The 14478-nt window shown below is 41.3% G+C and overlaps 1 protein-coding gene across 4 annotated transcripts in view; it reads left to right on the top strand.

The window, feature by feature from the left end:
- CDC16 (cell division cycle 16) overlaps positions 1-14478 on the top strand; it is a 38822-nt gene that overhangs the window by 21493 nt on the left and 2851 nt on the right. For 3 of the 4 annotated variants that reach the window (XM_064492913.1, XM_031466399.2, XM_031466398.2), the window contains 4 exons: positions 771-832; positions 1760-1895; positions 3373-3463; positions 5868-6351. In XM_064492913.1, the coding sequence (XP_064348983.1) occupies positions 771-832; positions 1760-1895; positions 3373-3463; positions 5868-6127 (549 nt within the window). In that variant the 3' untranslated portion in view covers positions 6128-6351. Of the gene's footprint in view, positions 1-770; positions 833-1759; positions 1896-3372; positions 3464-5867; positions 6352-14478 lie in introns of those variants that run through there. The other variant, XR_004141289.2, reaches the window with a different exon arrangement.

The raw sequence follows: 14478 nt of genomic DNA, 5'->3' as shown, positions 1-14478 counted from the left end.
GGTCCAGGAGGCCTCGCGGCCACGAGGACACGCACCTCAGTTCTAAAGGACGGTTGGACAGCAGGCGGCAGAAATAAGGAAAGGGGTGTTTTCAGGTGTAGAGAATGGTGCATGTGAAGTTGGAGCTGGGTCAGTGTGGCGCGGATTTTGAGCTCACAGAGAATGTCAAGAAACAGGGTGGGAGGGCTGAGTGCAGGTCTTCAGGGACCTTAAAGACAACGTGAGAGTTTGCGCCTTGTCCTGAGGTGGCAGGACAGTGAGAGGGTTAGGACGGGCAGTCCGGTCAGACTCACGAGGCCCACAGGTCTTGTTAATGGGGGTGCAGTTCTGATGAAGAGGCTGATGAACAGGTCTCGGTGACCCTGGAGCGGTCAGGGAGGACGTGGGTGCTGAGGGCAGGGGTGACACTGGGGAGCTGGGATGGCAGGAGAGACAGCGTAAGAGTTCAGCATGTGGCTCATTGGGGTTGAAGTACTTGTGAGATTTCTGAGTAGAGATATTTGGGAGGCAGATGGAAAGCTCTGGCCTGGAGGTAAATTTGAACTTCTTCAGCACAGAGGGCTCCTTGACAAGTTGTACTGTTGGGATACTGGAGTCCTCAGGATGTCTCGTCTGGTAGGGAAGCTGGAGGCGCTGGACACTCTTGCCTGGTGCTGTGGGAGCACCAGGAGGGAGCCCCTCACTCATGAAGATGCTTGAGTCAGCCCGATGCAGACGCTTGGGCTGAAAAGCACAGTGTAAACCCTGCATCTGATGTTGCTCTGTTTTAGGTGACAGTTGACAAATGGGAACCTTTGTTGAACAACTTGGGGCATGTCTGCAGAAAACTTAAGTAAGTGAAGTAAAGCATTTTTAGAAATATTCTTTGTGACTAAAACTTTGCTTACTTTTGTGTAGCCTTTTCCACATTTTATAAGATCCTCTAGCTTTCTTGTACTTGGCTACTCAGATTTAACAAGGACCAAAATAATTGTTTTTATCATCTCTGTTGGTATAATTTTACTTTAGAAATACATTGAGAATTATAATAACTTTTATTTTCTTAGATTAAAAATTTTTAATGTTCAGAATTGGGAGAATTAAGACAGCAGGCCCCAATTAAAACCGTATCCATCCCTCACTCTCTGTTTTCCTGTGGTTACCAGTTTTGTGATGTGACAAACAATGACAATTGAAAAATAGATTCTTTGGTTAAATGAGTTTGGGAAACTTGAGGCTACTCAGAATTTAGCAGGTTTTTCAGGATTTCTTGGAGTCTTTACTATTTATTAATGAACTGCAGCATTTCCCAAACATTATTGAGCACAAAACCTTTTTCTCACAAAAGGTTTTACAGGGCAAGGATTCCGGAGAGTTTTGGGACATGCTGCTCCCAGTAAGTCCTGTGGACCTTAAAGCATAGCTGTCTGGTTGCTTTTAACCACCACTGGTGTGGGGGCTTGTCTTCACATCCAGAAGACCCTGCTGGGTGATGGTCGAGAGTGGGGCTCTGCTTTCAGTCTCCCGCCAGGCTCCACACCAGGCCCCACACAGAAGGCAGCTGATAGCCCTGCAGGAGTGCCACCCCGGCGGGAAGGCAGGAGGACACACGGAGGGGGTTAGACACACTGGTGGGGTGGAGGCTGTCACAGTCTGGACGTTACTCTGATAGAGGAAGGAGTTTCTTTCTTGTGTGTTCTTGTAGGCGCATGCTTTTCCGGACATGGTATCCACTGATTGTTCTCTCCTCTTGTCCTCCTCCCTCCTGCCTCCCTCACAGGAAGTACACGGAGGCCCTGGACTACCACCGCCAGGCCCTCGTGCTCATCCCTCAGAACGCGTCCACCTACTCTGCCATCGGGTACATTCACAGTCTGATGGGCAACTTTGAGAACGCTGTTGACTATTTCCACACAGTATGTCTCTCGTTTGTGTCTAACTTTAAATCTTGTTACATTTACCACTTTTTTTTTAAGATCTCTTCTAGGCAGTGTTTTGTTACTTTACAAAAGTACAGTTTAAGTTTATGCTTTAAAATTCTTCAAGCAACCTGTATTTTATTGTTTTCTTTGCAGAGAAGAGTCTGTGCACGTTGTACAGTGCTCATCAGAATAGAAACAGTTGTGAGACCCGTCCTGAATATCAGTGAGACGCGGGTCTGGGGTGTTCGCCAGCGCAGTCTCAGCTGGGTGTGCGTCTGTGGGAGCCCTCAGGGAGCTCGCCTATTTATGACTGTAACTAATTCCCTCAGACCGCATTAATAGATGGACAAACTGTTTGCATTCATCACAAGGAAAGACTCTCTCAATCCATACACAGTATTTCATCAAGTCTGAGACACCATTAGTAAGTAAGATGATCACACGAAACAAATACGCTGCCATTTAAACTTTAACACAGTTCTAGCCTATTGTTTCAGATTTTCTTTGTACTTAGAAAAAGTGTTCTTTTGGACATATGAGGACATAGATTTTTATCAGGGATCACTCTAATACCTACATAAAAAAAGAAGATATAAATGAAAGATGTTCAGTTCTTCACACTCAGAGTTTGGTTCTTCTAAATCAATATTCCTGTTTTCCCCAAATTGTGTCCTGGTGTCAGTGCTCACACCCCACTCTTCCTTCAGGTTCCTCCCGGCCAGTGGCATTGGCTCTGCCAGAAAGGGTCACCAGAAGGTTTTTAGATGACAGCCACAACTCAGGTGTCTTCTTTAAGTGTTCCTCACGTGGTCTGTGGTCTAGTGCATGCCACCAACGAGGCCACCAAGTCCACAATGCTGATGCAGGTACCCTGATCACAGCTGTGGCTGGCTGACCGCAGTACTAAGGAACCTCCGGTTGAAAGACTTCCCCAGTTCAGAAGTGCTAGAATTTGAAAAAAATGGTGAAATAACTGTATTTGGAGAAAGAGATAAAATATGAGAAAATTCTGTGTTTTAAAGGTGAAATTTGTGAGTGATAGAGAGACTTTCAGGCAGGATGATCCTGAGGAACCGCTGAGACACCTAGAGCACGCATGGAGCGACTCACAAGTGTGACTGGCAGCTTTATAGTTCATGTGGCCTTTCAGATGTCTGTACGTGTCTTCTGTGATTTAGTTAATAACAAAGGGCTCTCTGTGGAGGTGGAGTCTTTACCATCTTCTGGAGGAGGGAGTTTCAGACACAGAAAAGGAAAAGAACAGTGTGATGACCCTCTGTGTCCTGTCACCCAGTTTCAGCAGTATCGAGACATGTCCCCTGGTGATGGCTGTGTCCCCACAACTCTCACTTCCTCCACCCCCATCCTGGATTCCCTGGAGTATGTTGAATTGCGTCCTGTGGGACTATTTTTAGCCAAAGAGAAGGAAGTAAGTTTTCCTGTAATAACCAAGCTGCGTCTTTCCTGGCAGGCCCTGGGTCTTCGGCGAGATGACACCTTTTCTGTCACGATGCTTGGTCACTGCATTGAAATGTACATTGGTGACTCTGAAGCCTATATTGGTGAGATTATAATTATTCTTGTTGATGTTGTATTCCGTTGTTTAGACTGTCGTTTATCTCTGTTTAGGTTTCTCAAATTCTCATGCACTGTCCTCAGTTTATCTTTCTAATCATCCTAACTGCGTTAATATCAAGGAACTTCATTTATTTCAGTTGAACAATGTTGTGGGAATTAGTGATTCATTAAGTGTCCATTCAGTTTAAAGTTGAGTACTACTATAAGCAAAATACTGTTACAGAATACGCATAAAGCAGTGTGATGTACAGGAATCAATCTAATTGCAACACTGAAAGAAATCTTGAGAGATTTTTCTAATAAACAAGTAAGCAAAGTGTAGCATGTTAATCTTTGCGCTTCAGTGGGACAGTAAGTCGGCTTACATTCATATTACAGCGCTAGATAGTTCTTTAACTTTTTTTTTTTTTTAAGATTAGCGAGTCATAAGATAAGCTTGTATGGAGTTGCTGCACTTGGGCGTCATTTAGTTACGAACATTTTAAGGTAAGGAGGGTTTCAGTGAGGTTAAGTTTTGAGACCTGGACTTCGGGGTAGGCAAAGATTTCTTTAACAGGATGTAAAAGCTGTTAGGAGGAAAAGATGGTAAATTAGGCTTCAATAAAATTAAGAACTAATGTTTATCCAAAAACACTATTAACAGAGCAAAATGGCATATCATAGACCAGGAGAAGTCACCACAATATATAGGCTTATCAGAGAACTTGTGTCGTGAATACGAAATCCTACAGTAAGGGAAAGTTCAGCCAAAAATGGGCAAAATACTTGAACAGGAGCTTCACCAAAGAGGACATTCAGATAATTAGAAAGCAAATGAAGGTGCTCAGTACCATTACTTACCAGGAAAGTGAAGCAGAAACCACAGTGAGGCAGCACTGTGGACCTGCCAGAGTGGCTAAAGGTGCGAGGTGCCGGTAGCTCCTAGTGTTGGTGATGACGCGTGCATTACTGGTTGTTGGTGGGGTCCAGCAGGTAAAACCTCTTTGGAAAACTGTTTAACAACACAGCTGCTGACGTGTAGCAGGCCTGTCATATCTGTTACCTGTTGCCGCCTGATGCTGCTCCAACCACAGAGACACACTGCTCCTCGCAGCCTGCGGGCTGGCTGGCTTGCTTGGTGGTCTCGTTCACTTGGTGGGGCCGACGTCCAGAATGGCCTCGTCTGTGGGGTTCTCACTGGAACAGCTGGGCTCTCCGTGGGTCTGTATCCCAGTCTCTTCATAGCACCGTGGCCTCAGGGTCCCGAGGGGCAGTATCCAAACCTTCAAGATACTGGGAGTCGCACAAAGTCACTTTCATCGCATTCTGTACATCAGAACGAGCGACGCGACTATGTGCAGAGTCCACACAGGAGGGTCAGGGTCAGGGGCATGGGTGATGGGAGGTGTGGCTCGTTGGGGGTGGTTAGGGCAGTGAGTGACCTGCCACACCGACTTTATGATGTAGCGGTTATGCTCCTGGGTTATGCCCAGGAGAAACAGGTGGCTCAGTGAGTTGGTATTCACTCGCAAGATTGCACACAGCAGCTTCATTCCTGGCAGTGTCTCCTGCACATGACCGACTGTGCGTCAGTAGGAGATGGAGACCACTGCGCACTTCAGGGACCAGCTGCTGAGTCGTGTTGTGGCATGTGTGAATCTCACAGATTTTGACCAGAAAAGAATATATATATGATTAATTCCATTTTTATGGAGATCAGTGATAAGCAAAACTAATCGGTGGTAGAAGAATTGGAGCAGTGATTGAAAAGGGAAGTGTTCATTAGAGAGGCCTGAGGAGGTTTTCTAAGAGCTGGGAGTGTTCTGTTTTAGTCTGGTGGTGCTGATGTGGGTGTGCACATAGGTGAGAAGTCACCTAGCTGTGCACGCTTTTTGGATTGTATGTCATGGCTCAATTTTTTAAAACTTAAAAAACAAAGAAGGGACTTGAACTCTGTCATCCTGAAGACCTTGGGCTGGAATCTCAGCTTTACCACTCAGTAGTGGCTTTGGGGCCAGTGTGAGGCTTAGTTTCCACGCTTGTCCGAGGAGGAGTTGTAAGGCTTAAATGCAGAAGTCCTATGAAGTTAGGCAAGGTCTGGAGAAACAGTGCTGAGTGGGACAGATGTTTTACCTGTCCTCACAAAGGTAATGGCCTCGGAGTTGCGGAGGCTGCTGAGCCCCACTAGGCCGAACCTGCCTGTGCTTCTGAACGTCCTCCCGGCCGTCGCCCTTCATAGTAAGAATCAAAAGAGCAGGGGAGTGACTGGAACGTCTTTCTCCCAAGCTGTGCTTGTGCCCCTGAAAGTACATTCGGCCTAAATGACGGAGCAGTGTTATGTATCGATGGAAATGGCAGGTAAGTGGAATCTCTTACTTTGTTCTTACTCTGGCATTTCTCTCTTTCTAGGAGCAGACATTAAAGACAAGTTAAAGTGCTACGACTTTGATGTGCATACAATGAAGACGCTAAAAAACATTATCTCACCCCCGTGGGATTTCAGGGAATTTGAGGCAGAAAAACAGACTGTGGAGGAAGCAGGGCTTGCGCCGCTGGTGGCCTCAAGGAAGACTCCAGATTCCAGACCTTCCTTGGAGGAAGCATTTGAAATTGAAATGAATGAAAGCGACATGATGTTAGAGACGTCCATGTCGGACCACAGTATGTGATTCCATGCGGGCCGCTTCCACGCCGTCCTGGAGAGGTCAGCGTTTCATCCTCCTGTGGCTCGAGAGTTGCCCGTCGCTCATCACGCTCATCACGCACCCCAGCCACACGTCTGCATTCGGGAGTGGAGACCTGGCCTGAGGGACTGGATGGCACACCTTTGCAGCACATGTTTTCTGGCCCTACAGAATAGCTATATGAAGTGAAATAAAGAAGGTAAACCCTCGTTTACGTCTTTTTTTCTTTCTCAGTAGATTTTTATTTTGGACTAATTTTAGATTTACAGAAAACCTGCAAAGGTCGTACAGAGAGCTTCCGTACATCCTCACCTGGTCCCCCGTTGATAACATCTTGCATCCCATGGGACTTTTATCATGACTAAGAAACCCACGTTGGTATGTTTCCAGCAGCTAAACTCCAGACTCTTGGGTATCACCCATTTTCCCACTGATGTCCTCTTCCTGTGCCTGTGCCCAGGGGCCACACGGCCCAGTCTCCACTTCCCCCAGGCACCTCTTGTCTGTCATGAGCTGAACAGTTTTGAGGAGGACTTGTCAGATATTTTCTAGAATGTCCCTCAATTTTGAGTTTGTTTTGAGTACGTCTCATGATTGTTTTGTTAACTAGTTTTGAGTATTTCTCATGATTAGACTAGGGTTAAGGGTTTTGGGGAAAATACCTCAGTTGTGAAGTACCTTTCTCCTCACATCACGTCAGGGTGCCCAAGGCCAGCGTGGTGCCCGCAGGAGGTGTTGGCCTTGTCCCTGGTGACAGTGGTGTCTGCCAGGCCTCTGCACTGTAGTCAGCGTTTCCCTTGCTGTGCTGTGTTCTTAGATGTCAATCACTAGGCCCAGCCCACCCTCCGTCGGACTAGGGTTTAAGCTCCATCCTCGGGATTGTGGGGTGGGGGTATCTGCACATATTATTTGGAATTTTTCTGTAATGAAATTTCATCTCTTCTCTCCAATTTATTTATTCGTTTTATTTATCCCATTTATTTATTTATCAGTGTAGACTGCTGTTATATATATTTCCTATTTTAGGTTAAAATTCTGTACTAATATTATTTATTTTGTGGCTTCAGTTGTTTCAGCTTTGGCCATTGGAGCTCTCTGAGCTGGGCTCCTGTGTCCCTGTGACTTTCCTTTTGGTGAAGTGCACAGGACATAAACTGTGGCCTTCAGTGAACAATCGCGAGCGCTGTTGGTGACAGCTGCACCACTTAGTGCGAGACAGGTGTTGGGGGGGGTTCGTGTACGGGGCTCTGCCTCTGCTCACCTAATGCGCTGAGAAACAACGTGTGTGCAGGTGCGGACAGATAGCCTTTTTCACCGTTTTCAAGTGTATAATTTAGTGGCATTTATTTCCAGCTTTTCTTCATCACTGCAAACAGAAACTTTGTCCCCATTAAGCAGTAATTCCCCACTCGTCCCGCCTTCAGCCTGTGGTAACCTCTAAGCTAATTTCTGTCTCTGAATTTGCCTATTCTGGATAATTTCATGTAAGTGGAATCATACAGTATTTGTCCTCTTCTGTTTCATTCATTTTATTTAGCATAATATTAGCATGTTGGAGCTTTTATCAGAACTTCATTCCATAGTGTTGTGGCTGAATGCTATTCCAGTATGTGTATGTTTACCACTTACCTACCGTTTATCTGTTGGTGGACACTTGGGTTGTTTTCACCTTTTAGCTACTGGCAATATTAACTTTTTGAGGATGTGGCACACTTTTTTCACAGTGGCTGCACTATTTTACATTCCCACCAACAGTGCATGAGGATTTCAGTTTCTCCGCATCCTCACTGCTGGTTTTTACTGGGTTTTTTTGTTTTTTGTATTGACTGTAGCCATCATAGTAGGTGGAAGTAACACCTCATTTTGGTTGATTTGCATTCCCCTAGTGACTAGTGATGTTGAACAGCTTCTCCTGTGCTCATTGGCCATTTGTGTTTCTTCTTTGGAGAAATGTCTATTCAGATCCTTTGCGCACTTTTAAATGGAGTTGTTTATCTTGTTGAGTTGCCGGAGTGCTTTGTGGATTTTTGATATTAAACCATTGTTAGGTCCAAAGTATGCATGTATTTTCTCCCATTTTTTGAGTTGTCTTTTGACTCCCTTAATTATGTACTTTGATACCCAAAAGTTTTTAAATTAATGAAATCCAATTTATTTTTTTCTTTCATCTTTGACTTTTGTAGACTGTGCTTTTGGTGTCATATTTAAGAAACTTGCTAAATCCAAGGTTATGCAGAGTTTCACTATGTCTTCTTCTGAGATTTTTATAGTTTTAAGTCTCACAGTTAGGTCCTTGATCCATTTTGAGTTAATTTTTGTATATGGTGTGAGGTCCCGCTTCATTCTTCTACATGTGGATGTCCAGTTTCCCAGCACCATTTCTTGAAGAAACTATTGTCCTTGTCCTGTTGAATGGTCTTGGTGCCCGTGTTGAACTGATGATAAATATGAGGGTGGGCTCTGGGCTCTGAACTCTGTTCCTTTGGTCCCTGTGTGTGTCTGTATGCTAGTGCCACACTGTTTTGTTAACTAGTTTTGTAATAAGTTTTGAAGTAGGGAAGTGTGAGTTCTCCGACTTTGTTATTTTTCATGGTTCTTTTGACTATTTTGGGTTCCTTGAATTTCCATATTAATTTTAGGGTTTTTCTTTTTTCCATTTCTGGGACAAAAAAACCATTGGGATTTTGATAGGGATTTCATTGAATTTGTGTGTCTTCTTAATATTATGTCTGATCCATAAACACAGGATGTCTTTTCATTTATTTATCTTTAATGTCTTTCAGCAGTGTTTTACAGTCTCCATTGTACAAGTCTTTCACCTCCTTGGTTAAGTTTATTCCTAAGTATTTTATTCTTTTCAATGCTTTTGTGAATGGAATTGTTTTCTTAATTTTATTTTTGGATTATTCATTTCTAGTGTATAGAGTTAGAACTGGTTTTTGTTTGTAGACTTTGTATCCTGAATGTGTTTATTAGTTTTAACAAATTGTACGTGTGTGTGTGTGTGTGTGTTCTTCAGAATTTTCTATGTAATAGGATCATGTCGTTTGCAAAGAGAAGTAGTTTTACTTCTTCCTTTCCAGTTTGGATTCCTTTTGTTTCTTTTCCCTGCATAACTGTTGGCTAAGCCAGTTCTAGTATTTTGCTGAACAGAAGTGGCACAAACAGGCATTTCTCATCTTTAAAGGACAGCTTTCCAGCTCTCTTATTAGATACATGTATGTTTATACTTGTTGTATCTTCTGAATCCATGTAAAATAAGCAGATGATTATCAGTAACGTCATTTTTTTCATTTTTCATTTTTTCATAATCAAAGTATAGTTGATGTACAATATTATATAAGTCACAGGTGTACAACGGTGATTCACAATTTTTAAAGATTGTATTCCATTTAAAGTCAAAATACTGGCTATATTCCCTGTGTTGTACAGTACATTCTTGTAGCTTATTTATTTTATACATAGTAGTTTGTACCTCTTAATCCCCTTCCCTGTCTCACCCCTCCCCTTCCCTCTCCCCACTGGTAACTACTAGTTTGTTCTCTATATCTGTTTCTTTTTTGTTATATTCACTAGTTTGTTGCATTTTTTAGATTCCACATATAAGTGATATCATATGGTATTTCTTTCTCTGACTTACTTCACTTAGCATAATACCCTCGAAGTCCACCCATGTTGTTGCAAATGGCAAATTTTTACTCTTTTTTATGGCCGAGTAATACTGTTATATATATATATATATATATATGTATCTCACACATCTTTATCCATTCTTCTGTTGATGGACACTTAGGTTGCTTCCATATCTTAGCTATTATGAATAGTGCTGCTGTGAACATTGGGGTGCATGTATCTGCTTGAATTACTGTTTTTGTGTTTTTTTGGGGTACTTACCCAGGAGTGGAATTGCTGGATCATATAGTAGTTCTATTTTTAGTTTTTTGAGGAACCTCCATTCTTTTCCATAGTTGATGCACCAATTTATATTCTCACTGACAGTGTATGAGGGTTCCCTTTTCTCCACGTCCTTTCCAACATTTGTTACTTGTGTTCTTTTTGACAGTAGCCGTTTTGACAGGTGTGAGGTGATATCTCATTGTGGTTTTAATTTGCATTCTCTGATGATTAACAGTGTGCACGTGCATCTTTTTATGTGCCTGTTGGCCACCTGCATGTCCTCTTTGGAGAAATGTCTGTTCAGGTCTTCTGCTTGTTTTTTACTGAGTTTTTGTGTTTTTTTTTAAGTTGTATGAGCTGTTTATATATTTTGGATATTAACCCCTTATCAGTCACATCATTTGCAAATATTTTCTCCTATTCTGTAGGTTGTCTATTTTTGTCAATGGTTTCCTTTGCTGTGCAAAAGCTTTTAAGTTTAATTAGGTCCCATTTGTTTTTTGGTTTTTTTTCTTTCTTTCATTTCTTTTGCTTTAGGAGATGAATCTAAGAAAATATTGCTAAAATTTATGTCAAAGAGTGTTCTGCCTATTTTTCTTCTAGGAGTTTTATGGTTTCCAGTCTTTCATTTAGGTCTTCAATACATTTTAAATTTATTTTTTGCATATGGTGTTAGAAAATGTTCTGATTTCATTGTTTCACATGTATCTGTCCAGTTTTCCCAACACCACTTATTGAAGAGACTCTCTTCTCTCCATTGTATTTTCTTGCCTCCTTTGTTGTAGATTATTGACCACAAGTGTGTGAGTTTATTTCTGGGCTCTATCCTGTTTCATTGATCCATGTGTCTGTTTTTGTGCCAGTACCATACTGTTTTGATTACTGTAGCCATGTAGTATTGTCTGAAGTCAGGGAGCAAGATTCCTCCAGCTCTGTTCTTTCTCAAGATTATTTTGGCTATTCAGGGTCTTTTGTGTGTGCATACAAATTTTAAAGTTATTTGTCTTAGTTCTATGAAAAATCCCCTTGGTATTTTGATAGAGATTGCATTGAATCTGTAGATTGCCTTGGGTAGTATGGGCATTTTAACAATATTAATTCTTCCAACCCATGAACACACTATAGCTTTCCACATGTTTGTGTCATCTTCAGTGTCTTTTGTCAGTGTCTTATTCTCTTCCAAGTACAGGTCTTTTACCTCCTTAGGTAGGTTTATTCTTAGGTATTTTACTCTTTTTGATCTGATGGTAAGTGAGTTTGTTTCCTTAATTTTTCTTTCTGATCTTCCATTGTTAGTGTATAGAAATGCACAGATTTCTGTATATTAAATTTATATTCCAAACTTTACCAAATTCATTGATGAGCTCTAGTAGTTTTCTGGTAGCGTCTTTAGGATTTTCTATGTACAGTATCATGTCATCTGCAAACAGTGACAGTTTTACTTCTTCCTTTCCAATTTGAATTCTGTTTTACTTCTTTTTCTTGTCTGATTTCTGTGGCTAGGACTTTGGAAATTATGTTGAATAAAAGCGGCAAGAGTGGGCATCTTTGTCTTATTCCTGATCTTAGAGGAAATGCTTTCAGCTTTTCACCATTGAGTGTGATGTTAGCTGTGGGTTTGTCATATATGGCCTTTATTATGTTGCAATATGTTCCGTCTGTGCCCATTTCTGGAGAGCTTTTGTCATAAATGGATGTTGAGTTTTATCAAAAGCTTTTTCTGCATCTATTGAGATGATCACATGGTTTTTATTCTGCGATTTGTTGATGTGGTGTATCACATTGATTGATTTGCAGATGTTGAAAAATCTTTGCATCCCGGGGATAAATCCCACCTGATCATAGTGTATGATCCTTTTAATGTAATGTTGGATTTGGTTTGCTAATATTTTCTTGAGGATTTTTCCGTCTATGTTCACCAGTGATATTGGCCTGTAATATTCTTTTTTTGTGATCTCTGTCTGGTTTGGGTATCAGGGTGATGCTGGCCTCGTGGAATGGGTTCAGAAGTGTTCCTTCTTCTGTGACTTTTTGGAATAGTTTGAGAAGGATAGGTGTTAACTCTTCTCTAAATGTGTAGTAGAATTCACCTGTGACACCATCTGGTCCTGGACTTTTTTGGTGGGGAGTTTTCTAAATTACTGATTCAATTTCATTACTGGTAACTGGTCTGTTCATATTTTCTGTTTCTTCCTGGTTGAGTCTTGTTAGATTGTACTTTTCTAAGCGTTGGTCTGTTTCTTGTAGAATGTCCACTTTATTGGCATATAGTTGTTTGTAGCAGTCTCTTTTGAACCTTTGTTTTTCTGTGGTGTCAGCTGTAACTTCTCAAGTAAAATCTCAAGATTTAACTACTGTTCTGACTTTTAACACATTAGATTATTTTCACCTCTTCTGGATTTTTAGGGCTATATACATGGACTTACACATTATGTACTCATTTGTATCTGGTTTCTGTCACTCAGTATTATTTTGTCCAGGTTTTTAGTTGTTTACATGTGTATGAGGACAAATTTAGTATATATTTTTCCATGTTGATTGGAGGCAAAAAACCTCTTAATGAACTCTTAATAATTTAAAGTTGACCTTGGGTTTTTTTCTTAAGATAGAAAGTTTGGTCTTTTATTTCTTGCTTTTCTTTGCACTTCTGGTGTTAATTCATATCTTGATGTATTTGTTTTTAATACATCACAAATTTGTTAGCTGCTGTTTAGTTTAGGATGTTTGCAACTAGGATCATCAAAGACTGATCTACTATGAATTACCTTCTTGAGCTGATTATCTTCATAAAGTGACATGGACATTTTTCCTTCTAGAACAGCTTACGTAAAGGAGCAGTTACTTGTTCTTTGAAGGCTAGAAAAAGACCTGTGAAGCCATCTCGATGTGATGTGTCCCTTTTGAATTCTTTCCTACATTTTATTTTGTTAGTGCCATGAGTTGCTTCCTGCTATTTAGACTCAAATAGTGTGTTACTGAGTTTTCACTTTTCTTTTTAAATGCCTTTCTGTCTCTTCTGTCAGGCATCACGTGTGCCTATTTTTATGCCTCCCCTCTCTTTAGCTGGGCTAGAAAATCAAATGGTGGCACCTAATCACTTTTAAAATAAGTTAAAATGAAGGTATTTTATTAATACTTTTTTACATTTATTTGGCCCACCAGACCAAAATATTACTTCATTTAGATTTTTCATTGAACATGTGGTGTGGTTTTTTAGGTTTCTGGAAGAGTGAACTCCTGATCAGTAAGCATGACCTTGCTGGCAGTTCTTTAAGACATAAGAGACAAAAGCTTCAAGACATTTGATAAACTGTTTCATATCAGCAGCAGTCTAGTATCAGTGTTGTCTTCACAGCGTGTCAGAAAGGTAATGTGTGATTGTACTACCAAGTGTTTTCCTGTTATGACTCAGTTCTCTGGTCTCTGGTAATGATGCCTAGTTTCCTAAAAAGGCAACTTTCTTAAGTGACCATGCTGTCATCTTCAAAGAAAAGTGGAGTGTAATAATCACCAGCTGCTTTAAGCTACTGTCATCCATCAGTTAGAGTGGTTATAATTTACCTGGAGTAATATGTAACACTTCCTATGACCAGCATTTCCCCCAGGATCACAGTCATGGGTGGAGTGTTCAGTTAAGCAAAAGCAAAGTTACCTACTATATTCACTGACATTTGGAGATTATTTAACACTGCTTGGTTTTGAATTTAGTTCTCAGTATTTTAAACAGGATGTGTTGGGCAATGTGTAGGAAGCTAGATTTTCTTTGTGCTGCACTTTTTTTTTCATATAAAATCATAAGCGGTTTTACAAATGTATTTCATTTACTGTGTCTTGAAATTTGTATTATACAACTTTATTTAAAGAATAATTTCATCAGACAAACCTGAATTCTAGAGTTCTGTCATTTTTGTGAAACCATTTCTCAGAACTTTATTGGTAATAACAGGAATTAAAGAATCAGAGGGAGTCGTTAAAAATCGACAGTGGTGGAAGTTACAGTGGGGGAAAAGAAGAACATTTTGGCATTTTTTCTGGGTAAACTACAAGAAATGGACATCCAGCAAACATGTGAGTGCCTGGGCTGGGCACACAGCTGAACGAAGACAGGGTTCCTTCCTGAGTGAGGTCAAGTTCTGGGTTTTAGGGAGTGTCCTTCGAGCGTTGGATACAGCTTAGTAACCAGTAAGTGGAGGTGAGCTCAAGGTCCTGGGGGATCTCAAGTGAAGCCATCATGGCTGGGACAGTGTTCAGCTGGGCTGAGAGGTCTTCAGCGAAGTGGGCAGGACGTTCAGGCAGAGGCCACAGCCATAGCGTCATGGTGGTGGGCGCAAAATCTTGACAGAAGAAGTGGCACAAGGCGTTGCACGTGATTGGGACAGGAGTTTTCTCCATTTAAGCATTTTGTGGTTTTTGGCTGAGTCATGAAAAAAATCCCTTAG

The sequence above is a fragment of the Camelus dromedarius genome, chromosome 13 (genome assembly GCF_036321535.1).
Source record: "Camelus dromedarius isolate mCamDro1 chromosome 13, mCamDro1.pat, whole genome shotgun sequence".
Taxonomy (NCBI): domain Eukaryota; kingdom Metazoa; phylum Chordata; class Mammalia; order Artiodactyla; family Camelidae; genus Camelus; species Camelus dromedarius.
The sequence above is the reverse complement of the archived record's forward strand: the minus strand, read 5'-3'. Positions and strand labels throughout refer to the sequence as shown.